Source organism: Marmota monax, unplaced genomic scaffold (genome assembly GCF_021218885.2).
Source record: "Marmota monax isolate L192 unplaced genomic scaffold, Marmota_monax_Labrador192_F-V1.1 WCK01_AAM20220418_F8-fsc00064, whole genome shotgun sequence".
Taxonomy (NCBI): Eukaryota; Metazoa; Chordata; class Mammalia; order Rodentia; family Sciuridae; genus Marmota; species Marmota monax.
The window spans coordinates 1,838,272-1,865,835 of record NW_026694542.1 but is presented as its reverse complement, the minus strand read 5'-3'; the positions used below and the strand labels follow the sequence as shown (position 1 = coordinate 1,865,835).

General features: G+C 38.2%; 1 protein-coding gene across 2 annotated transcripts in view; it reads left to right on the top strand.

The window, feature by feature from the left end:
* The window catches only part of Ankfn1 (ankyrin repeat and fibronectin type III domain containing 1), a 347,331-nt gene that overhangs the window by 282,466 nt on the left and 37,301 nt on the right, over positions 1-27,564 (top strand). For both annotated transcript variants that reach the window (XM_046420653.2, XM_058571493.1), the window contains 5 exons: positions 3,724-3,831; positions 10,287-10,386; positions 10,666-10,798; positions 11,271-11,387; positions 18,899-19,114. In XM_046420653.2, the coding sequence (XP_046276609.1) occupies positions 3,724-3,831; positions 10,287-10,386; positions 10,666-10,798; positions 11,271-11,387; positions 18,899-19,114 (674 nt within the window). The remainder of the gene's footprint in view (positions 1-3,723; positions 3,832-10,286; positions 10,387-10,665; positions 10,799-11,270; positions 11,388-18,898; positions 19,115-27,564) is intronic.

Below are 27,564 nucleotides of genomic sequence, written 5' to 3'. Positions count from 1 at the left end.
ACTCATAATATGCAGAGCATCAATCTAAGTACTTTACATGGATTGATCCATTTTACTAGATAGGGAACTATTAGCACAAACACAAATACACAAATTGGGATTCAGAAATGATGTTCCTTTTCCCCAAGGTCACAACACTTGGTAAGTGTCTGAGTGAGGATTCAAACCTGAGCTGGTCAAGACCCTGCTGTGTCTCCTGTGCCATAATAACTAACCATCAGGTAGACAAGCAGACTAAGAGCCAACCAAACAGCCTGACCACCACCTATGGTGGGTTCAAATAGCTATACCAGTTCATATAGAGCCAGAGAGCTCCAAGACCCCTGCGTCCCTCTGAATTTGATGACTTAATTACTCCAGTCTTATTTGAATATCTTTATGGCTGAAGATTTATCAGAAACACAAACTGAAAATTACAAGATGATGATACTAAAGGGGACCATCTGTGACTAGGGAAGCAGGGAGTGTGTATTATTGGAGATGGAGGACAAAAAGTACATAAAAACACAAAATATATTAATTGCCATTGACCTGAAAGTGAAACGGGGAAAACTCATTCCAAATGCATACCCATGCAGATTCTAATCTATATACAGATGCATAAAGTTCAGGTTCAATTCTATAAACTACAAATGTGTGCAGATACCCTCTCTCAGAGCATATTTGAAGAGCTCACTCTGGAGTGACAAGAATAGTTGTTCAGGACTCAGGGGAGTCATTTATTTGTTGGTAATTTAAATAGAATGCTTTCTAAACTGGTATGTGTGATTAGTAGGGATAACTGGAAAAGAACTGAAATCCTAACATGTGGTAATAGTTGCTGTAGACATGCCATATCACTTGGAAAGAACAATACAAAAACACTCCCATTCTATTTATAAACAGAGTATGACATTGTGATGTAACATATATCAGTATTCAGATATTTACTAGAGGACAATGTATTCTAACATGACAGAGTAATTGGAAATTTGGTAATATGTTCCAGTAAGCTATAAAACTTTTTTTATATTTTTACAAAAGTCCTTAATGTGTTTTTATAGACCTATGTTATATGGTATGGTACATAATAAGAGAAAAGCACCCAGACAGGCTTGTCTGAGTTACGATCAGGAAAACCCTGATATGGCCAGTGAATGTAAGCTCTGCATTGTGTTGCAATTGAAGTGTCTCATTACCAGAACAGTGAACTGTATTATGTGGCACAATCTGCTCTTTTCCTACCATGCTAAGTTTATTCCTGTTAGGGTCCTGATTTCTTAATATATTTTCAATTTTCTCTCTCATCCCTAAAGTCTCCTATTTTATGTAGTCATCAGAACCTTCCAAACATCTATTAGAAAAACTCATTCTTTCCAAAAACCTTGGCATCAAGTTCAATGCTAACTTGGGCTGCAATTTAGCATTAGCAATTTTCTAATGTATCATAAAACCATTAGTCGAGTTTGCCCCTTGATGTAATAGGGCTAAGCTGGAATAGCCAGAACCATTTTATCTCCCCTTGCTTTGATGGCAGCTTTAACACTCATTAGAAGGATTAGCATGATTAGGGCCACATAGTAATTCAGCCACCCAGGAGTCTTACTCAAGGGCACCATCTTGCTCATCTGTGGTGAGCATTCAGATGTATGCATCCAACTAAGGCAACAAACTCACAATGGCCTTTGGGAATCCATGAGGGCAATGTTTATTATCACTTTGCCCAGAGATGAGAGGCACTAGTCTAAAGGCCACAAGAAATTATTTCCTTAAACTTTACCTAATTTCCCAGTAAAAAACACCCTTCCCTTTCCCAGTGTACCTGAACACCATCAAGCTTTTTAATCATAGTGCCTCACCAGCCACACTCGAATGACAACTGTGCCCAGGATAGTGCTCTACTTACATTGTTTCTTTTAACTCTCAAATAACCTAAAAAATACTTTTAAAACTCAATTTAAAGGAGAAAAATGAGACAGAGATTAAGTAATGATCTTGCCCACAAGGAACAAAGAGTCTATAAAAGTCTACAATTCCCTGTCTACAAAGCTGACCACAGCTAAACCCCAGCCCAAACCCCACCCTAGCCTCTGACCCTCCTTTCCAAAATAAAAGAAAATGTCCCTGGGATAATGAAATGAGCATGAGCACTTTCCAAAAGATCACTTGACTATGTTATACCCCATGCCACCAACATGCTCAGTAAGATAGGACTGAAATGGCTGTCTCTGCACTTCAGTCTTCTGAAAGACAGAATGAAGAGTTGTGCATGGGGGAGAATGGGAAGGAAGATGAGTTACAAAATCTCTGAGGTCCCCTTCTTCGTGGGTAATTATCTGATAGGGTAAGAAATGGTGTTTCCATAATGAATTGCCTCCATTTTACATTATTATTTACAGAATTCCTGTCACATAATAGGCATAGTGCCAGAAACCTAATATACTTCTCATGTAATCCCTGTAAAAATCCCACAAAGTATATACCATCCTCATTTTTCAAATTAGGGAGTAGTAGCTCTGTCAGTGTAAGCAACTTGCTTGCAGACAACAATATAGGAATGCAGGGAGCCAGGATTCACACTCAGGGGTATCTGACTCCAGAACCTGTGTTCTTCCTAATGGTATAGCTCTCCTGGCTTGGAGAGACGATGGCAGGAAGCTTTTACTGAATTTTGACTGGCATGACATAGGCTTAACTTTCTGAATGAGGAAGACCCCATATTTCAAAATAAACCTATGGGGAGGGAATTTGGAACTTGTTTAACTAGCGTTTAAGTCTAAGATACACAGTCTTTTCTAGAATTAACAGTCTTTTCTAGGGAAGAGTGACCAGCCTTTTTAGAAAAAGCAGTTCACCTAAGAAGTGCTTTAAGTTGTTGCTTTTAACAGGCTCAGAAAGGAAAATGGGGGGAGGGAAATGGAGGAGAGGAGGGATGAACAATGAAATGACTGACCTGCTGAAAAACAATCTAGAGTTGGAGACAGCAGAATTACAATCTTGACATTAGTCCCATATGAGTTATTACCCTTGATATCATTATAGCCAAATGGAATGAAAATAGAAGAGGGAGAAAAGTCTCAGTGGGTATTGCAATTTAAATTTGCCATGTAAGCTAATACTGTATATTCAAAGACTGAGCAGACAGGGTGGTTGGTGGCTCAGAGTATGTGCAGGGGGTGCTGTGCCAGCTAACCAAAGCAGACATTCATTAGAGCAAAATGTAGATTTCCATTTCTTGGCATCCGACATGGGCTCTTTCCTTGGAAAGAAATGTCAATTTGGCCCAAAGTGTGAAACCTACAATAAAAGCATTGGGACTGTGGATTTCATCTAGTCTACACATTCCCACCCCTTTCTTTCCTACTGTGGAAATCCAGTTGAGGACTTGGGGTGCTGAGTGGAGAAGTGGCAGGGGGAATTATTAGGATGTGGGATGCTGAAAGGGGCAGGGGGCTATGATAGGGGAGATTGGACTCCCAAATGTCATATTTTCTTTTGGTTTTCAATTGCCATTTTCCCTTGCCCTAAAACTGCCCAGCACAAGAAACCAACCACAATTACTGTTTTGCTCAGGGCTCTGAACAATGGCAGCTTCCAACTACTTGGCTAGCTGTGGGTGTGCTGGGTGCTCATCCACAGAGCCTGCGGATAGTGTGAGCAAAACCCCAGCTCCTGAAAGGCTGGGCAGGGAAGAGGCCTCCCCTGCTTTAAAATTTCACTCTGTTTGTTTCTTTTGTTCAATAGACTGGAAAGACTATGACGACAGAGAGCCCAGACACAAGGGACAGAGCGAAGTTTTGGAGAGTCTGCTGCAGCAGGTCCGAGCCCTTCATCAGCATCACAGTTGTCGGGGTAAGGATAAAAATCTGAGCTGGGCCATCGAGTGAGGTCTCAGTGGCGCCGGTAATTTTAGCAGTTTCCTAGCTGGGTCATACCTTCTCATTCATCAGGGAGAGGGAGATATTAATATTTGTACATCTGGAATCACTTTACAGCACTATCTTGCTTTAACCCTTCAGCAGAGACTTCCCTTTTCCTCCCTCCCTTCTTTTCTTTTTCCCTCTCGCCCTCTCTGTATGAACAGTCTGAAAATAAGCACAAGAAAAACAGCAGCTGCCATAAGTTCCTTTCTCTTTGAATTGTATTCTCCCAAGACTCCTCCATGGTGCTGGGTCTTTGGGGATATTCAGCCTCAAAATTTCCACCCCCAAGGGAAATTCCCTGAGCATCCCTGAGGGAGCGCAAACAATTATAAAGATAATCATAAGAAGTCTTCAAATCTATTTAGAATATAGTTTGCAATGCAAAATTTCATAGTGTCTCCTTTTCTTCCTCATTTTGGCAGTTATAACTGAGGCTAAGTGACTTGCCCTAGGTCACCATGCCAGGAAAAGACAGAATGGATCCAACCTGAGTTTTCTGATTCCAAGTTCAATCATCCTGCCACACCTTATTTCTTTAGTTTCCCAGCCTACATCAGGACTGGATGCTGAACTTTTAATCTCTCCCTGAATATTACTGCTCCTCTGCACCACTGTGCAGGAGAAAGGCTGGCACACCTTCCCTAGATCTAAAGCAACTGCACCCAGAGAATCTCTTCAGTTGTTTAACTGAGACATGGTCAGATTTCTGATCTATGCAAGGATTCACAGAAGAGGTACTTACTTTATTTGGAGAATTAAAGTCTCCATAAAGTTTTCATTTTCCACCCTCCCATCAGCTCTTCAGCTACATTGTGCTTTCCAGATTTAGGGCACTGCTGGGCCAGGGAGGGGAGAACTCCATAGTTGAAACTAAGAGATGCTATGCTAGCTTGTTTGCACTAGGTATAGATCATACTTAGCATTAGCAAAAAGTTTTCCCAATTACCATACAGCTATGACAACAGGGCCCTTCAGAAATGTTGGCTCCAGCTAGCAATGAGGACAAGTGTTTGCGAGAAAATAATGTTTTTCTAATGACTGGTTCATTAGGAGATGTAAATATATATGGAAGCAGCTTGAGAAGGAAACCCTAGTGGGATTTCCATTCCCTGCTCTCTAGGAAGAATGTACCCAAACTGGGACCTTCAACACTTCACACTGACTGAAGTCCACACAGTTCTGTTATCCAGGGCTCATCTAACCCAGCTGGGGATTACCTGGGCTTCTTTCTCTTCTGCCTCTCCATCACTTCCCTTGTCCATTGTTTCCTGTATGGAAGCAAAAACAATAAAGCAATTAAACTGATGGTTCTTTACAATTCATAAGCACTTTATTTTTGGTCCTTATCAGAGAGGGAAAGCTAAAACTACTTGTAAGGATGATGGGGCCAGGCTTGGTGGCACATGCCTATAATCCCAGCAACTCCCAAAGCTGAGGCAGGAGGGTCACATGTTCGAGGCCAGCCTCAGCAATTTATGAAGACTCTGTCTCAAAACAAAAAATTAAAAGGGCTGGGGATGTAGCTTAGCGGTAAAGCACTCCTAGATTCAATTCCCAGTAATAAAAAATAAAAGAATGATGGGGTTTCCCCCTAAGATTCCTTTTGGATTACTATAATAATCAGGAAATGACTGCCTGGCCAGCCTATTTCTATAGTTGCCATTCAACTTCTGTCATGTATATTCTAGTTACTGCAGGAACATAAATATATACATGATATTAGGAAATATTTAAGTTAGGCCTAAGGTAGAGTTTCCTAAAAAAGAGAATTGTTTTTTATATTGAAATGCACTCTGAACATATAAAGATACTCAGATTGTACCCAGAGAACAGCTGTTCTATAAGATACTCAGTTAGAAAAGGTTCTCTTTGTTAGGTAGTTTGAGAAATGCTACATTTTTCATCCCTCTCTCAGAAATGTAAAATAAAAATTAGAATATTAAAGACACTAATAAAGAGGCATAATAAATTTGGTTAAACAAGCATTTTCCAAACTTCTTCAGCAATGTAAAGCATTTTCATAACATTACTACTCCAAGGCACAAATTTTATAAAATGCTGATCTGTGATACACCAAGATTAAGGGTATTAATGTGCACAAAAAAAGGTGTGATTTGAAGATGACTTAACACAATTTCATCTAGTTTAACAAATAAATGAAGACTAATATAAGTATTGTTTACAGAGAACTAGAAATTTGCTACGTAAAATATTCAATCACATTGAGCCAGGTACCACCAGTGGTACACGCCTGTAATCCCAGCAGCTTGGAAGACTGAGACAGGCGGACCACAAGTTCAAAGCCAGCCTTAGCAACAATGAGGCACTAAACAATTCCATGAGACCCTGTCCCTAAAAAAATACAAATTAGGGTTGGGAGTGTGGCTCTCTGGTTTAGTGCCCCTGAGTCCAATCCCTGGTACCCACCACCCCCACAAAACAAAACAAAAATAATTCAACCACATTGAGATACTATGTGGCTTACTGGGAATGTAAGTCTTTATAAAATTTATAATTAGAAAAAATAATTATTTTAAATCCCAGTTCTACCATTTGTTAGCTGTATGTCCTTGGGGAAATCATTTAACATCTCTGAGCCAAAGCTTCCTCATCAGAAAAATCAGGATAATAATATCCAATTTGCAGTGTTGTTATGAGGATTAAATCAGATAATAGATTAAATTCACCTAGGACAATGTAAGCCCCTTGCAAACTCTAGCTTGTCTTTCTTTCATTGTTCTTCCAGATGAAGAAGGATACTTGCTATCTTCAGTGCTTTATTGATATACCTTAAAATTAAAGTGCAGTCAGTGACTCCACTGAGATGAGGTGGTGTAGTCATTAAATACACAGTAAATTCCAAATACAGAAGTAATACAACATCTCTTCTCCTACCAGAACCCTGCAGAGACAGTGCGGAAACTCACAGAACCAGAACTGTGCAACAAATCCGCAGGCTCAGTGCTAGGATGAAAATTTGAGGGAGACGTAAAACAAACTTTATTGTTTGCACAGTTCATGCCCTTAACAGACATAGTGAATTATAAAGCAGCCCACTGTTTTCATCCTAACAGAGTGAGTTTCAATTATCATGCAATTATTCAATTAGCAAACTGACATTAACTGAAACCCTGCCTACTATGTGTCAGGTGCTAGACAAGCTAGTATGAGCAAAGGAAACTTCCTGTGCTCCAAGCACTTACTGCTTATAATCCCCAGACTATTCTCCGGTTGGGTCAATCTTCTCTCAACATAATCAAGTACATCAGGCATTGCTTCAGTCATATCTCCTTGAGCAATGCTCTCGTGAGGCCCTGCCCTGCTGCCACTTGGGCAGGTAACTAGCTGCCTCCATGCTCAGTGTACAGCAGTCCCCCTTTCACTACCATGTTACAGACTCTTCCTATCGCTCTCCAGTGTTGGATTTCTATTTTCTGTACCCCAGGTCTTCCTCTTTCCTGTGGGGAGATCTTCTTCTAGTACCTTCCTGAGAGGGTTACTTGGGAACTAATTTTTGGAGGCATCCCATGTCTAAAGAGAGATGTATTCTACTTATCATTTACTCATAGTTTGAGTTTGAACAAGTGTAGAATTCACAGTTGAAATCATTTTCCTTCAGATTTGCAAGACTTTGCTGTACGTCTTCTAGCTTTTGGAGATGACAAGTCTGATGCCATTCTGATTCCAGAAGTTCTATTCCCCACCCCCCTTTCTGGAATGTTTTCATTTTCTTTTGACTTCACTATTCTAAAATTTCACTGTGATGTGCCTTAGAATCTTTGTCTGGTTTCCTGGGCACTTGGCAATTGCAGAAGTTTACATCCTTCAATTATGTGACATTTTCTTATTTATTTAATTATTCCCTCACCTCCTTTTCCTCTCCTTTCTTCTACCAGCACTCTTTTTATTCAGATGACAGATATCCTCCATTGATCCTTTCATTTTCTTTTCTTTTGCTTTTTTTTCGTCACTTTCCATCCAATGTCCTTTTACCCTAGTTCCTTGAAGGCCAAATCAGCTTTATTTTCTAAGCCTTCCACTGGATTTTTAAGTTTCTGGTATTATTTTTTAATTCTTAATATTCCCTTTTTCCTATAATTGGATCTTTTTATAGACCCCTGTCCTTTTTACAGTAATGTGATATTTTATCTCTCAGAGTACTAATGATGGGCTGTACTTCATTTATTGTTTTCTTTTCAGGATAATCTCTCTATCCTCTAAGTTGTTCTTTTGTTTATTTCTGGTCTTTGTATTATTTCATGCTAAATGTGTTTCTCAACTGCCTGGTGATCCTTTGCCATTTGTTTGGCTAAGAGCCATTGGCATGCTCTTTATTTACAGCCTTCACTATAGGGTGAACTTGTACCACCTTTTCATGGGGAAATCCCCAATGTTGGAATCTTCAGATATATTCTCTTAGGATGGTCAGATTCCCCAGAGGGTACAAGTTCGGGTATCATTGTTCTGAGAACCCAATGGTTTCATCTGGTTTGATATTATAGCACAACTACTATCATCACCCATTTTCTTTGTACCTGATGTCTCCCTATCTCTCACTGCAGAGACCTGTTCTGTGGTTTTGTTGGATTTTGATTTGATTGGGTTGAATTTGAGTTGATTTTTTATTTGTTCATTTGTTTTGCTTTCCAGAGATAAGCCAGTTGCTTCCATTTATGGTGGGGATGGGCTATTTGTCCATCTCTGCAGTAGGGGAGAAGATTTATAAGTCTAGCTGCTTGATAATAGATTTCAGCCAAACCTTCTGATTTTAGCTCCTCATGCACTCCCACTTCCAGCATCTCATGGTGCCCATGGGGTGAGGTGGGTTACTGTTCAGCTTCTTCCACTGCTGCCTTAGACTCTGTCTTTCTCAAGTCCATTAAATACATCTGTCCATCTGCTTTTCAGCAACCAGAATTTACTTGCTTTTGTCTTATTTCCCATTTATTTGTCTTTATAGATGTTTGTCATTTATTTATTTCACTTTCTTCCTTCCTCCCTTTCTCCCACCCCCTCTTTTGTTTTAGTGAAGTTTAGGAAGAGAGTGGTGTGTGGTGAATATGTTTACTTTGCAGCATTTAACACAGAGTCCCAGCAACATCATTTTCAAGCAGCCAAATTCATGTTCAAGCCAGGGAAAAAAATGTTTTTGCTTTCTTCTTCTAGGAATAACCAATACCAGCCCAAGTTTGAAATACTTCTATCAGTCAGCTATTCCTATAGGCTCACACGTAGAGCCACATGGGGACCTCAGTCATGGGCCATCTGCCCAAGTTTCTTTGCCCAACAGCAGTTATATGGACCGTGTTCTCAGCCCCAGTGACCTGTCTGTCCAAAGTTCAGTGATTCCACCAACAATTTCAGCTTCCTTTCATTTCATAGAATAAGAGTTGAAATTAGTGATCATCTAGTCTAGCTCTATGGAGAAATGTTTGCAAAGACTGTTACAGGAAGTCCAGGAATTCTACTAATTTTATTAGCAAGAGTTTCATTTTGTTAACAGAAGAGCAAAACAGAAGCAATGAATGATTTGCTCACCATTGTAGCTACAGTGCATAGTAGTTGCTCCAAAAAATATATTTGAAAGAATGTCTCAGTTTTTCTAGATAATGGCTCCGCGCAGTCTTCAGCAATCCACTTCACTTTTCAGCCTGTTTCTTCTTCTGAATAAAGAGGATAATAGGGCTGGGGATGTGGCTCAAGTGGTAGCGCGCTCGCCTGGCATGCGTGCAGCCCGGATTCGATCCTCAGCACCACATACAAACAAAGATCTTGTGTCCGCCGAAAACTAACTAAATAAATAAATATTTTAAAAAAAGAGGATAATAGCCATACCTATCTACAACTATTTTTGTAAGCCAGCATACAAACCCAGAATGCTGTTAGTAGGAGAACAGAAGTAGGAGTGTGATGGAAGGATTTTGGGGTTTTTTCCTATTTTCCAGACTTTCTGTAATATGTTTATATTGATTTTATAATGAAAAACTTTAATGGGATAAATAGACAAATAAAGAGTGCTTTGGAAACATTGAAAAGTGTGTATGTGTTACTTAGCAATTGGTGAGGTGGGGAGGAGGGCAAAGGAGTTGATTTCATTTCTTTTTATCCTACTTGATAATAAATCACTCATTGTAAGAGAATCAACAGAATATCAGTGGTTTCCATTAGAATTATAAATATTATTCATCTCCTACATTTTTGAAGAGTTATTAATTGAGTTAACCACTGGCATCTCATAAGACTTTCTTATAAGAATGAATAATCCAAATCCCTACATGAAACTGATACGTAACACTGAGGGGACAGAGGATGGGAAAGCAGGAAGAAGGAAAGGGGAGTGTTAATCTGTCACATGGAATTTATGATTTTTTTTCTGTGTTCCAGAAAGTTCAAAATTACAAACCACAGGCCGCAAGCAGTCAGTATCGAGGAGCCTGAAACACCTTTTCCATTCCTCCAATAAGTTTGTGAAGACCTTGAAACGGTGGGTCTTATATAGTTTTCCAGGAAGTCTTAACTTCTCAGGAATGATCTGGTTTTGATTCTGAGTGGAAACTTGGTAGAAATTTCTTCTTTATTAAAGAAGTAAATTCTCCTGAAAATTTAGGCAAGATAGTAATTTCTCTGAGTTCTTGTGATAGACATAGCAGGAATATGTTTTAAATTCATATTTCATCATGTAAAAAAAATATTTTTTTCTAAGAGTGAGTTTGGTAGAGGAGACAGCTGAAGACAATTTTTTTATTTTGCTTTTTCTTTTTAGGGGACTCTACATAGCAGTTATATTTTATTATAAAGACAACATGTTAGTCACCAATGAAGATCAAATACCAATTGTTGAAATAGATGATTCTCACACCAGTTCTATTACACAAGATTTTCTGTGGTTCACAAAGGTATTCTGAGTTCTGATTTCATTTTTTTCCCACTTTGCATCAGTGTTCTGCACATAAATCTCTGAAACCTTAGTTGAGGGGGTCTCTAATGATCAAAGTTTTGGGGGTGGAAGTAAATTATCTCAAAAGTCCCTTTCAGACCTAATAGGCTCTATGTCATAAAAAACACCAAAGTAGTGTCTACACTACATTTTCAAAGCAAAGAAGCTTGCATCCTGTCAGAGTATGTCTCCACTATTCTGAGTTATGGGATCATTTGGCAAAGACTAAAATGTGGATCTGACTGTTTCATTAGCATTCAGATCTTTTTCCAATTGGACAGAGATCAAAAAGTTGTTTCGTGTGTATCTGAAAATGGACTGGAGAACAAACACCAGGGTTCAGGTTTCCTTCTCCCAGCTTTGCTTTGATGCCACAACCTAAATCACGCACTGGCCTGGACGATGATATGACCTCGTGACTTCTTTTGCAGCTGTCTTGTATGTGGGAAGACATAAGGTGGCTGAGGCAAAGCGTACCTATCTCCATGTCTTCATCCACAGTGCTGCAAACTCGGCAGAAGATGCTCACTGCAACTGCCCAGCTACAGGTGAGGGAAAAAATTTCAACCCAAACTCTCAAGGAAGTGTTTTATTTATTTTTTAAGTTGGAGCATTCAGTTATCAGTCTTACCTGGAAAGGAAAAGGGTGGGTTCCTTCCTGTTTCAGATCTCTAGACACATGAAGGCATCTTGGACAGTTTGAGCTGCATGTCTACTTATGTGGGAGCCTATGCCTTTGGCATGACCCCCTAAACAAGAACTTAGGAAACTTACATTCTAAATTTGATATTAATTGTTCAACAACTCAGTTCTTCTTAAGGGCTTCAGATTCATCACTTGCAAAACAAGAAGAGTTTGACTAGATGCTGAGCGATGCTTGCTGTTCTGGCAGCCTATGCATCAGTGAATGTGTGGAAAAGGAAACAGAAGCCAGCAGATGTTTTGAGGGGTTTCTGAATGTGACACTTTTGGTAAAGCCATAGGCATTTATGCTTACTCACAAAGGGTAAACAACCAAAAACAACTCTTAAAACAGCTCTCCCATATTATCATTCAAATTAGATCAAGTCCATAATCCTGTAATAATCTTTGTAGGTCACAAATCTTCTAGAAATGGCATTGAATTCTAAACAAGTTCTTCTGGGTTTTCCTCTCATTGTTTTCTGGTATGGCCTTAATTTGTGCCTCTTAGCACAGAAAATCATCTGCTAAATGAAGTCAGGGTCCTTAGGAGATCACAGAGTCTTTTTCAGAGATGGGTAACTACCTACAAAGCTGACAGTAAACATCAAACTTAGAAATCAGCAGACATGAATCCATGTAAGCTGTGTTTGACTAGACCATACCAGCCATGGTATTAAAATAAGATCATGAAAAAAATCTATGTCCTCCCTACAATCATGGAAACTTCATTTCTTGAGCCCCTACAATAATAATAATTCAATCCTCTGCATGAATAATAATTACTGTGTTGCTAATAAAATTAATTCTGAAAGGTTACTGCTGCCCCTCTGTGCTGTACTTCATTACATAGGTTGTTTACTGCCTTGTGTCCTCAGTGGCCTCAGAGGTTTTAACAAACAGTTCTCTTCATTTCAACCTACTCTTTGTTGCAGAATCTTCTCCTAAACTCAAGGAGAATTTCTTGGATCTGGGCCATGGAAACTGTACTGAATTCATAGTACTCCTTCCTTTCATCACTGATCCACTTGATTGGACCATACCACTCTCTCTCTCAAACTTCTCATTCTTTAGGATGAAGTACATACCCAGGGGGCTCAGACCCCTTAGTGGACCTTCCCATTAGCTCACCAGGCAGCCCAGACCTGCATGGATTATAGACTGAGCAACCTTGGAATTTCAAGCAAGGCTCTTTATCATGTGTTTATTGGAGGCTTCCTAGAACACTTTCATCTGATATCAGTAACATGAGAAGGATCAGGCTGTTACAAGCCAATGAAGTCAGATGCTGAGGGATACCATGATGGCCAGTGTGACCCCACTCAACTACTCTTATTGCAATAGTCTTAGATTTTTTGGCCTCTAAATCTATTGATCCTATCATTTTTCATAATGAATTATGCCTTGTTTAAGTTTTGATTTCTTTATTTATCATAACCATCCCCTTGAAAATATTCTAAATGTTTTCCCTCTTATTGTTTACTGGGGAAAAGCTCAAGTCTGAATGATATAGTATAATATGTCTATATTAAAGTAGTTGCATCTTGCTTGCATCTTGCAGGAAAAAACTATTAAAGTAGTTGCATCTTGCAGGAAAAAAAATATCACACACAAAAGAGGAAAATTGACTGTGTTTGTGTTAAACTCATTCATGAGTGCACTTCTCACATGGAATGTTAACTAGTGTCCCATTCCATTTTTTTTAATAAATTGCTTTCTCACACTATAAAGCAACTATTTAAAGCCTTCTCCTTTCCTCCACACCCCATTCCCCACATTCTCTGTCTCCATCTCAGGTGATGGCTTTACTGTCTAATTCATTAAGTAAATAAATGAGAATGGGAATAATTTTTTCACCAAATTTACAAACCTCCTTGCATTGATCCTACCTTCTCCTTCTTCCTTCCTATTCCAACAGCTAAAGTCTCACTCCTCCTACCAAAGGCTCATCCCTCCACATAAACTCTGGATCCTGTCTCATGCCCCCCACCCATGCTAATTTAAAAATACTCTAGTATTGCCAATGTGACCTCCCCCAAATTCTCACATGGAATGTTAACCACTTTCCCCTTCAGCTACCAAACAATCTCTCCCCTACCCTCTTATACCCAAAATTTTTAAAACATTACCTACATTATCTTTTTCCATTTACTTCCTCATTTCCCATAAACCCTCAGCCCTCTCTGTCACTTTTGCTGCCACTATGCCTGTAAAACTGCACTCTAAGGCCACCAGTAATCAGAGGCAAATAATGCTAATAAAGCCTGCATGAGCCCTTGTGAGAATGGAAGTCCTGATGTGTTTTAGGTGAGGAGGAGAAGCTGGGTTAAAATCAAGAGGCATTCTGATAAACAGTCTAAAAGAATTTTGAGGAGAAAAGGAGACCAAAAATTCCAGTATATAAGGGAGAGGGGACAGGAGAAGTAGGAGAAGTAGGGCTTCTTTTCTCATTCTAAATAAATATTCATTTTATACCTAATTTTATATTTGCAATTCTGTATTCTTTCTCTTAATGATATCCCCAAAATGATAATAGTGAAGCCCCCCCCAAAAATTTTCCATTTTCATCTCTGTCAGTTACCTCTGTTTCACTCAATCCAATGACCACTTTAAGTCCTCTTTGCAACTGATATCCCGGCAGCATTGGACACATGTGGTCCCTTTCTCCTTTTTCAAATTGGCATATTCATTGGCTTCCACAATTCCACACTCCCCTGATTTTCTTCCAGCTGACTGGTCTGTCTTTCCCATTCTCTTTTGCTAGGTCACATGCTATTTTCTGTTTAGAGTCCTCTTCTTCTACCTCTTTTTCTTGATAATTCTTACACTCCACTCCTTCAAGTCTCAGCTTAATTTTTATACTTCCTTTCTCTGATCTTCTGATTAAGTGACTCATTCCCATAGCATCTTGTATTCTCCTTTCAGAACAATGGCCATAATCCCATTCATTGTTTTATCTTTATCTGAATAGTGATCCACTTGGACCATGACTTTAAAAAATGACCATGAGTTTAAAAAAATATGTCTATCTTGATTACGTCTATATCCCCAACGCCTGGTATATGTTGGGCCTTCAGTACCTACTAGTTGAATGAGTATTATATTTGTCATCTCAACCCCAGGGACCCCAAAAATTGCAGTTAAGGGAAACTCCATCTAACCAAATGGAAAGTGATCGCAGAAATGTGTCTCATACCACAATTAATACCTGGATATTTCTCCAGCCCTGCATAGCAGTCAGAGCCTCAGTCCTCAATAAATATTCAGCACCTTACAGATCCCTCATCAAAAGCATGTTATACATTCCTTTCTCTCCTTCATGTTTCTATTTGCCCAATTAAATAATAAAGTTGCTTTCATTTTTTGCTGTGGGCTCTATTGCCCAAACTATTTTCTGGTCTCTAGGATGAAATGTCTAGAAATATGATATGTTTAAATGACATAAGAGTTTGTAAAGCACTTAGCACAGTGCCTGGCACCTAGTCTCTGTTAAATAAATGAAAGTTTAATGAAATATGAAACGCCTAGCACCTTTTTGTCAGGGGAAGGGTAAGGTGCAGGAAAAAAAAACTTTTCAGATGAAGAGGAAAAATAAACTTGTGAATTGATAAAATATTTTAAGTCACTTTACTAATCTAAAAAATTTTTTGCAATGTTCTGAGGATAGTAAAAATATATTATATATAACTTCATTGGCATCAGCCATATTAGTTCACCTCTTGCATATCTCATCTTACTCCCCTCCTCTTTCCATTCTTACTACTACTGTCTGATTACTCCAGTTTCATAAAAAGCCTTCAAAGTCACCCCTTTGTTTCCATTCTTATTCTTCAATCCATTCTCCACACTTCTTCTAGAGTAGCCAACCTAAAATGTCCTGACCACAGTATTCCCTGTCCTTTCAACAGTGGCCCGGTATTTTATCATGGCCTATGGAGCCTTAATCACAATCTTTCTCTTCCTCCTCTGTGTCTATTGCACACTGACTTAACCTTCATCGTGGTATATACCAATTGGTACAATTTAATCCTTGTTGTCTGTTTCTGCTATATAGTAATCTCCTCCTTTAATTAATATATAATAGTAAATAATAATAGTAGAACAACAACTTTTATTTGTTTAACAGAATAGGTGCCAGGCACTGTGCTAAGTGCTTTACAAACTCTATCTCATATAATCTTCACTATAACATGATGACAATGTACTAGTATTGATATTCACTTAACAGATGATAAAACTGAGACCAAGAAAGGCTAATTTGTGTCCAAGGTCACACAAATAGAAAGTGGTACTTATGGATTCAAATCCAGATCCATGTATCTCCAAGGAGTGTATTCTTCCCAATACTTTAACATATTATTGTGTGCTAATTTACAAAAAAAAAAAGTGGGCAAAGTTTTTAAAGAAATTATCCACACTATATCAAAAAAGAAAAAGTAGAAGTATATTCCACATCATTTGCAGCCTACTTAGAAGCAGCCTTTTATTGTTTTATTTAAAAGAAGGTAAAATATGCATTAGTTAATTAGTTAAAATTATCTAGGCAGAAAGAGAGAGACAGTATCTGTTAGCATTTGGGGAAGAAAAAATAAGACAAGAAAGCCTGCAAGTGACTAAGACCTAGCATTGTGTTCTTTCTTTCAGAAAAATAGCAAAGTTCTCTTCTTAGGAAGAGACAGAAGTATACTTTGCTCTCACAGATGTTATCTATACTACTTATCTCAAAACACAGGAATAATCTGAAAAGTGTAGATTGTATTACATTAAATTTTCATCCTCCATAGTTTTTTAAGAAATTAGTGTTAATGAGTAAGAATTAGGTGACACTTTTTGATGATATTGTGTTTTTTTCCCCTTTCTCAAGGGAGGGAAAAAAAGGGTTCCCCAAAATTTTATTGTTTTTTTCTAGGCCTTCACCTCCTGCCTCTGGACTTCCTTAAACTTCTCATGTCACCTTAAACTAAATACATATCTCTAAAAATGTGCCTGTAGTCAGGGTTTGTTGATAGTCTTTTAATATGTTCTGTTTATAATCTAAATGCATCCTGCCAACTATCAAGTGCTCTTATTCCTCTTTACCCTATAGAATCATCAAGAAACTTAACCTTGATTCCATAGTATGACAGGTATTAACATGGTCAATTTTTTTCCTTTAGGCCCAAAAGAACCCTGAATCTGCCTCTTTGAAATACAGCTTCAACTTATTTTCACAAGAATATTCTGCTTTTAATTGCACCCCACACCCAAGCTAACTAGCCAACCCAATTAATGTCAATGAAGAATTTCAGGAGGATTTTTAGTGCCTTCTTATTAATCCCATTAGAAAACCTATTCAAAGTTGACAGTGAACTAATGACATTAACCCTATACAAATGAAATGACCATCTCAATCAGTGTATATCCATCAGCCTTGGTCCACAGCAAATCATAATTTCCAATGTCTTAATGAAAATATGTATGTTAATTGAGTTGACAAACAATTGAGTTCTCACTATGTGCCAGACACTGTGCAAAGGACTCAGAGACACAATCATGAAAGATGAAACAATCATAATCTTATTAAATGAACATCAATCTTATGCAGTAAAGTCAAAGATGTGCTAAGATAGAAGTTTGCACAAGAAGCAACAGGGAAAAAGAAGATGGTAAATTCAGAGCTTTAGGAAAATCTACCCAGAGAAGGAAAGACTGAAAGACTGAAAGGGCTGTATCTTGAAAACGAGTAGGTGTAAGCCAAGGTGGACTCCAATTAGAGCAGAAAAGAAAGTCCATACACCATTTAGTAGCAAGCTTGAGAGTTTGCAAAACACTTTCTCATGCATTGTTTAACTCCTCAAACACTCTTAAGAGGTAAGGATTCCCATAAAAGATGTCTGAGAAGGAAAAAATTTTAAGTTAAGATAGTGAAACTCAGAATTAGAGAGAATAAACAGTCTAGCTATTAATGAATGGCAGCCAGCCCTCAAACTCAGTATCAGTTTAAGTCTTAATAGCAGTGGTGGCTGAGGCTGAGTCTAACTGGCTCAAGAGAACCAGTTGTTACATATTCAGGAATATTGAAAACTTGGTGTTATACCCTGGGTAGCCTAAAATCAACTGTGGCAGGAATATTTACACCACAGAGATTGGTATATGCTACAAATCAGTCATGCCCCATTTTTTTGTTTTGATTCATAGCCCATTTACAAGCATAGCACTGCATATTTAGCAAACTGCCTCTATATAAAACCACAGAACTACATAGGACTGAACTAAAAAGCTTATCCAAACTTACTCTGTCTGATTTAGAAGTAATTTATTAGAAAGAAAAAAATCTGAGAGATTAGACTATTTTTAGAAAATAATAATTCTGACAAATGAATTTTATGATATACTAATAATTATGAAATCCCTTACTCATTATGTGTCTGATCTTTTTGAAGAATAAGAAGCTTAAGACATAGTCCTTACTCCAGTGTTTTCACAGACATGAATACTAACCAGCTGGCTCATTTATTTTTAGGACAGCCTTGTCATTTTTACAATTTCCAATTCACTTTGCTTTAATGCTAGCAGGTTATCTCATCATCGTTTATATGAGTTCACAAAAGTACCAACTTGGAGCTTTGGGATTATTTTTTTTTTGAAACATATTAAAAGCAAGAAGGGATTTTATCCTAATCATCCAGTGCTCTACGTTAGAAATCTTCACACCCTGCATATTTGTAAAACTCCTGTTGATTCTAGTAGTACCCACCCAGACCCCTCCACATTTAGTGTGGCATTCTTCCTTTCCTACCTTTCTAAAAGTATTGTCTGCCTTAGTTGACCTAGTTCATAAGAAATTTTAACAAACCTTTAAATAAGTGAAACTCACCGAAACACAGATAAGTCAAACCAGGCCAATCTCTCAATTAAAGCATCTTGAAGGGAATGTGCAGTCATTTGGGGATCCGTACAATGTGCTACATTGTCAATTCACTTCTTCATTTTAAACAACCCCACCTCATACTAGCTTACTGTAGATCTCTTGAAAACTCCACAAATAGCATACTTGAAATATCAGGCATTTTTCTTTAAAACATCTGGGATTCTCTTCAAGTGCTGGTAACTGAGGTTTATGTGCTGGTGTGTCTATGTGGGTAAGAGATATTTACAGATATTGAATTTGCTTAAAAAAAACATAATATTTGTGCTCTTGCTATAATCTTTGCAGGCTCATGGTGAAGATATTTTCTTTGAGCCTCTGTTAAAAACATTTCTATGATGCCACATATTTTAGGTTTAAGTCTTAAAAACACTTCTCAGAAATCAGATAATTATTCACATCTTTTGTTGCTATTGTGTTCATTTTCTTTAAAAATATCATCTAAGCTACCAGTAATCTATTTATTTCTAGAATTTACTTGGAACACACAACTTGGGAAGAGTTTACTATGAGCCCATTAAAGACCGGCATGGAAACATACTCATAGTCACCATCAGAGAGGTGGAGATGCTTTATTCCTTTTTTAATGGCAAATGGATGCAGATCTCAAAGCTTCAAAGCCAGAGGAAGTCTCTATCAACACCAGAGGAACCAACAGCCTTAGACATTTTACTGATAACTATCCAGGTACAAATTGTTTTGTTTTTCATTGTTCTGATATATTTGAAATCCCAAATACTATTATGCAGGCTCTAGTGAAATATACCAAAAAACATCTACAGATGCAGTGGTAGAGTAGAGAGATTCCAGAGATGGGCCATTCCTCATACTCCACACACAAGAAAGATGCCAAACTTATTTTTATTTATCCCTCTCTAGATCTGGAACTTGTCAAGTAATACACAGAATGATCGCTCTGAAAATGCCCTGACCAACTGAACCAATAAGAAACACTCAGACCAATGACTGAGTAGGGTATCTATCCACAATATAACCAAGACATCAAACCAATACCAGATTGGACTGTAAAAATAATACATGTAGATTGTGTGTTTGGATACATTTATATGTATATGATACTGAACAAAAACACTTTGATATATACTCACTCTTGTTTGTTCTGTACAATACTTTCTTAGAACAGACAGGCATTATTAAATCCATTTTAGGAATAAATAACCAGGATTCAAACAGGTTAAGTGACACGAGGGTATACACAGAGGTCAATTCAGTGAAGTTAATGATGCTTCTATGTCATTCAGCTCTTTACTTGCACAAGCCCTTTCAAGGCACTGATCAGCACCCTGGCAATTTTGCATTGATAATTTTGTTATCAGAAACTATATTGGCTTCAGACCCTGCAAAACATGGAATGCATTCTTGGGCACACAACTAGAAAATGGCAGAACTGAGATTTCAACTCGGATCTTCTGATTGGAAGCTGGATTCTTTCTGCTCTGTCACAACCCATCTTTGGATAGGAGTTAGGATTTTAGTGAATGAGGGATGGAAGATGAAATAAAGCCTGAAATACTCATCTGAGTACTGAATAGGCACCAAAATTCAGAACCCAAGCACCTTGGATCCAGACTCTTGACCTGGATGGCAGCAGTGGGACACAAGCCCATATCTATTCGTAAGTGCATGCTCTGTCCCAGCGACCACTCTGCCTCAAGTGTTCTCATGTAAACATGGACATCAAACGGTTTCTCACTGTTTCTCTACCCCACCCCTTAAACCCTGTGATGAGTGTGAGTTGTATAGAACTCTCCATCTAGGTAGAAAAACTGGCAGAAACAGCTACTCTAAGCCCCATGAAACAAATGGCATATATCCACCAGACATCCCATCTGGAGTAACAGGAAAGGAAGGGCTCAGTCACACATGAACAAGCTGAATCTGCACGTTGGCCCCAATAGCCACTCATGGTCACCTTCAACAGCTAATTTACTTTCTAACTTCCTTTCATTCCCAACTGAGGGGTGTCTGGTACAATAATCTCATCCGTTCATTACTTGCACTGGCCCAAAGCAGGACAAAAGTCCAACACAGCAAGGGTAAGCTAATTGGTCAAAGCCAATGCCTCTGGATTTGATTTTATGGAATGTGGGTTCATAGGAAATTGATAGAGAGTGTACGTTCATATGTGGAGGTGGTGGGGGCAGGGAACACAGACACATTCGTGGCTCCCCTCTTCACCTTTTATAAGCAAGTGCTAAAAGAAACATTTAAAAAATCATAATAAATTGAGCTTTTACAGGGTGACTAATACACTAATCCCCTATAGGGATAAACTGGGGTCTGGGCTACCTTTGCTCCTAGAAACACAGCCCAGGCCCCAGCATGATATAATACCTGGTTTCTCCTAGACTTATTACATTAAAAATGTGTTACAGGTGCAGAAAAATTCCAATCTGGTGAAAGGTTGTTAGAGAAGGAGACCAAAAATAGAGGCAGGATCAGGTTTCCACACAGATCCAAGTGGAAAATTTACCCCCGCTGACTGGCGCATTCCTACTTGATGTCATTCCCACCCACCCCACTCTCCCTTTTCTTCCCCCCATTTTTTCTCCCTCCCCACCTTCCCATACAGGTCCTATGCTGGAGAGGAAGTGGGGAATAAAAATCCTAGGGCTGGTATCCAATCAGTTATAGATTTAAGATTTAATTATGTCAGATTTAAATTGGCTACACCAGCTTAAAATGAGGATTGAGCTAGGTCTTGATGGTGGCCCAAAGCAGTCTGGGTAATTCCCACAATGACAGGCTACAGACCACTTGATTTTCTCAGGGCAGTGGAGTGATGACCATCAGGCAACCTGATTGGAAACCTAGGTTTTCTCCTGCTACCTCACAACTTTGGAATCAGGCTGACTGGGTATGACTCCTGACCCCACCCTTTCTAGTTATGTGATCAGAGCAAGTTACTTAACTTCTCATCTCTTGTATCTCCTCCTCCTCTAAAAGCTCTATTTCGCAGGGTTCTAATGATGACTTAATGGGTTAATATGTAAAGCAGTAGAAGAGTAGCACAGTAAACATTCATGATTTTTTATTATTTCTTCACTCAGAAAAATCCAAGCAATACTATTTCTCCTCAGGACACATCCCATCCACCTCTTCTTCCCTGCTCTCCTGGGATACCTCTGGCACTAGCCCAGCCATCCCTTAGGACACTTCATTACTTCATCCACCTTTCATAATGATTAGGAAAGTCTGTATAAAAACTATATAATCAGGGCTGGGGCTGTGGCTCAGTGATAGAGCACTTGCCTGCATGTGTGAGGCACTGGGTTCGATTCTTAGCATCACATATAAACAAACAAAATAAAGGGCCATTGACAACTTAAAAAATATCTTTTAAAAACTATATGATCTACAATAGGGTTTTCAATAACAGGCCAAGACTCTAACAAAATCTCAGCCTGTAACTAATCTACTAATCCATAGGGCCCCAGGGAAGCTCCAATACCCAACTCCCTCAACATCCTGACCTCCTCAAACGCAGACCTTCACAACTGACCTCTCTCAAGTATCTATAAGAGAAAAATTGTTCTCATGCTTTCCTGCAAAAGAAAAGAGAGATATGGATCATTTAGAGTCCCTCTAAGGAACCTAATTGGCAATGATGTATATCCAATAAGAAGGCCCCTCTTGGGTGCTGGGTTATTCTCTTCAGGGGTTATTTCAGTAATTGAACACCTCATACGTGAAGTTTCTCCTGAAGATTAATCGCTCACATGTTAATTTTAACTTTGTAATACTTTGTCACATCTATATTATTTATTCTCATGAAAACTCAGTTGAGATTGAGTAATTCTATTGTCTAGTGCACAGATGAGGCCATGGATTTCAAGGAAATAGCTGGGCAAAGTCATATCAGCTGAAATGCAGCACTATGAGATACTAGGACCCACATCCCTGGTCCCCTTCCCATTCCACCACCTTGCTTTCTCTGCCTACTTTCTTTAAGATATGTCCAGGGAAATCATGGTGAGGCTGTCCTCTTTCTCCTCCCATTCCTATTTTCCTCTCCTCTTCTTGTCATCTGTAGGTACCCAATATCTTCTTACACTGCAGGTACCCAAGACCAACTACTTCTTCCGCCCTTCTCTACTGTTTTCCTGCACTTTCCTATTTTTTCTATCCCCAAGCAGCAACTAACATAAGTATCAAAACCTACAGGAATCAGAAAGATTAATGAAAATGAGCTAATTTCTTAATGACTTAAGAAACAATTGAGTTCACACAAAAACTCATTCACCGATATTCATACAATCAGTATTCATAACAGCCAAAGGGTAGAAACGATCTGAAAATCCAAGAAAGCTGATGAGTGGGTACATAAAATGTGGTGCAACCATATGGTGGAATATTATTTATCCATAAAAATGAATGAAGATCCATATTACAGAATGGATGAACCTTGAAAACATTATGCAAAGTGAAAGAAGACCAACACAAAATGCCACTTATTGTATGACGACTGCATTTAAATGTTTGCTATATCCATAATAAGCAAATTCATATTAGTGGTTCTACAAGCACAGAAGGAGAAATTGGAGAATGGTAATGAATGTGAGGCTTCTTTCTGGAATGATGAAAATGGCCTAGAATTAGACAGTGGTGGATAGTTATACAACCTTGTAAACATACTAAATACCACTGAATTGCATGCTTTAAGAGGATGGATTTTATGGTATATGACTTATAATGTTTAAAAAAGAAAGAAGTGAAAGTAATAGGGACTACATTAATCTGGAGAGTCCTTGTCCTATCTAAGGAGGCATTCCTATTCAGCCTCAGCTATTACAGTGTAAAAATGTAATCCCATTGATTAAGTATGCTCTGCTTTTTAAGAGAAGTTAGAAATCCAGAGTGTAGGGTGAAATCTCTTTAAAATTTAGGAAACAATTCAGAAAATTAAAATTCTTTGTGGTTTAAACAATCTTGGTCTTGCAAAGACTACCAGTCACGATTTTGTGACTTGTACTACCCTACACAATTCAGCTTCCACACCTCATCCAGCACAATAAAGGCCCTGCAGTTATCTTAAAAGCATCTATCTACTGTTCCCTTAAAAAGATCTCAGGATATCTGATCGATATGCCCTTCCCAGTTACTGCACCCACATAGCGTATTTCCCCCCAGAGGCCCAGCCCCAGAACCTACCACCTCTGGGCCTTTCACTTCATATTGAATAAACAGTTTTTTCCAACATCAAGGAGGTGCCAGGCACTCTTCTAGGTGCTATATGAAAAACAAATGAATAAGTCAAGGTCCTTGCTCTCAAGGAGTTCAGTCAAGGGAGGGAGACAGACTTGTAAACAAATCAAGGTAATACAAGGCAGAATTAAACCAGAGCCCGATAGCAGTACAAACAGTGTACTATGGGAGCACACACAAAGCAGCTATTAATTCTGCCTGAAAATATCAGGGAAGGTATTGCAGAAGATGTGGCATTTGGCTGAGCCATGAAGGTAAGTTAAGTTTATCAGGTGGAGAAAAGACAGCAAGAGAAGGGAGTGAGGAGGAATTAAACTAAATAGAGGAAATAGTAAAGAAATGAGGCAGAAGTTGGAAGAGTGGATCTCACCCTCCCTTGGTTCCACATGGACCTTACAGTCTTCTTATGGCCTTTATGGTGGGTTAGAAAAATTGGCTTACATATTTCTCCCATACACTGAAATGTTGATTTCCATTTAAGATATGTCCAGGGAAATCATGGTGAGGCTGTCCTCATGTCTTGTTCATCTTGGTGTCATTAATAACTTAGCATAATGCTTTACACATAGTGGGTGCTCAATAAAAGTTGGTAGGATAAGTGAATAAACTAACAAAAAAAGAGAGAGAAATTCAGAAATGTATGCAGACAGAAAAAGTAATCCATTATGGCTGAAGATAGGGGACACAAAAGGGCTGTAATGGAAGGTAGAGGCTAGAAATGCAGGTTAGAGGCTAAATCAGGTAATATATAGACCTACAGACATCCATTTTGATTTTACAGGGCCTTTCTAGTGTACTTAAGCTTATTTCTCTTCCCAAGCATTTTTCAGGTTGCAAAAGCATTCTGACCAATAAAGAACAAATGACTATGTAAAGGCAAGGGAATTCATAGTAGATGCTCAGTAATAGTCCTTTTAAAATTGAATGAAATAGTGAATTACTCCATCCCAGAATGGTGTTGGTTTTTATAAAACCACAGTATGTTCCTAACTCACAATCTATTTGTGGTCACTTCTGACTCGAATGTTTTTCTCTCATACCCTGACCCATCCTATCTTTGTACTCTTGGGTTTGAGTCTTTACAAGCACATTTTCTTATTAAGTTTTTTGGGTCATTCATAGCTTTACTACTATTTTCCAGAAAATCAAAACCACACTAAATTTGGGACCCACAAATTTGACACACACATTCTTGATTTTCTTTGTCTGGAATGTCAATAAATAAACTGAACATATTGGTTCTCTGGACCAATCCCTCCTGAGCCATCACTCAATCTATATACTATTCCAATACCATCTTCATTAACGACAAATCTTCAACCCAGATATTCAGCTTATTAAAGTAATGTGGTCATGATTCTGCTTGTTTTCAGGTTATCTTAATGACACAGATTACACTGGAGACTTCTCCTTGGTCCGTGAATCCTATTTTATAGCTGTTAGAAATTAAAGTTGTCTGTGTGATTGCTCTTCACAAACCCATGGTGACTCCTCTTTAGTGCCTTGGGATTTCCTGTGTGACTGCAAATTGAATGTTTGATTGATGGTTCTTTCTCATTTTTCCTAAAGATCAATATGACGAAGGTCTTTAATGACTAGGGTCATCCTGTGTTTTTCCCCTTTCTGTTGCAAAGCCAGGCATATTTGTCCTTTGGTAGTCTTGAGGGACTTTTCTAGTTCTCCATGACTTCTCAAAAATAATGACCCATGAGTCCACAGCCACATCTGCTTGTTCAGTAAGTGCCCCTAGGTTGCATATAATCAAATTCTTCTGATCAAAGAAGAATTGGCAATGAATGTATATCCTTCTATTTTTTATTCCCACATTAACCATTTCTCTCTCCTTAATTAGTTGTTTATTTCCTAAAACACTTACCTTGACCAAACTTCGTGTCAACTGCTTACCTAAGATCTATTTTTAAGAAACACAATTGAAAATATTAGTAAGTTCGGCCTTTTTCATCCTGTAGTAATAACAATTCTTCCTTCTTGATGAGAAGATTGCTTTTTTGTACATATTATATTGTCTTCCCAATTATGACCATTTTTATTTTGTCCTTTTCTACAATTACCATGTTGTTGTCTCTACTATAAAATTGACTTCAGTATGTTATAATCACCAATTTATTCATCTTTCTCTACCTCCTCAAGAGTAGGTATCACATCACCTTTACCTGAAACCCCAATATTTCCCATAGTGACCAATAAAACATGGGAATTCAAGCTTCATAAAGATGGGACAGACAATACAATACACAACAGAGTATGTTAGATTCTGCAAATAGTTAATCCTACAGATGAGAACTTGTTCCTTCAGAGCACAGAGGAAGCCTCATACCTTTCTCTTCCATATATACAAGTTTGTTTATTTCTTGCCTCATCTACATTTAGTAGAGAGTTGATTCCCTTTATTTTGCTCCTATTTATTCATCTTTATTAATACTTTTTGAACAAATCTTAATTGTAAACATGTATGAGGTACATAGTGATGTTTGATATATGTGGGCAATGTAGAATGATTAAATCAAGCTAATTCGAATACCTATCACCTCATTGGCTTATCTTGTGTGGGGTGTGTGTGTGTGTGTGTGTGTGTGTGTGTGTGTTGATACTTTTGAAACTTTATCTTAGTTATTTTACCCTTAGTGAAAACCAAGCTTATAGGAAACCTTCCCTTAAGATCATTACCCGATTCATCACTCCTAAATTTCTCACACCCTTCTACCCAAAGGTTTAAAAAGCCTTATCTACTAATATGGGCAGAAGGGAAAGAGAACTGTGTTTTCTAATTATTCACTATGAGTCCCTGCAGTTGTTCAGAGAGGCAAAAGTCATAACCCAAATAGTTCACTAGGTACTGATCACAAATAGAACAAGAATTGATTCAAATATCTCTCTGTACTTAGTTGGCACTTTCTACTCTATCAACAACTTCATTCAGTCTCTGCAGCCTGTAGAATATTTTGATGTGACAATACAATGTAAATCCAATGCCAATCCATTGCAAAGCAAAATTTTAAATATTGCAAAAGATGCAGAATTTTGTGAAGCTGATGAAGATAATGTGGAGACCTAATCAGCATGCAAAGCCACTGACAATTGAGACTCTAATATTAGTAGACTAGTTATGATTGACAAGCACAAAATGAACAAGAACTATATAAGAACATTTTAAGATTCCAGGAAAAATGTCTTAAGATTCCAGGAAAGAAATTCTGAAGCCCTCAAATATTTTTGCAAAAATTATCCTCTTCATGATGACTTTGTGAAAATCAAGTATGAGGAGTACCATTTCAGTTATAATTTAGTCTAAAGAATTAACTCCCCCCCAAAAAAGGGAATAAATGCTTAACTCATTCTCAGAATTAAGCTATACCTACAACTTAAATGTTAATAACATAAAATTATTATCTCATGATTACTTTAAGATACAGAATCAATCAACCTTTTATATATACTTGCTATAAAATTTTGACTCTGATTTAAATGGTTTCATTTATAATGGACTTTTCCATTTTAATTTTCCTGAAAGCATGAAGCTTCCTGTAACTGCTTTGTCAGCTTTTATACTGGCAAATGTCTGTTTCTCCCAGCTAAACAGTCAGTCCTCCAAGGATAGAAATTATGAATTCTCTTTCTTTATTATTTACCTCCACCACTAACAGCTTATTCCATCACAACCCACACACCTAGCCTTGGCAAAGAAATGTGAGGAAAACAAGCAGGCAGACTTATGTTAAAGGTGGATTACCTAACTTGGAGGAGAACTCTCCTGAAGGTGAGACTAGCTGCAACACCAACACTCCCCCTATATTCACGGTTGTTATGGTTCCTCACCTAATCATTCTCAGTGCCTATCATTCATTACAGGCCCACCTTAAAGAGAATAAGGTTTGGAGAGTGTCTATCAA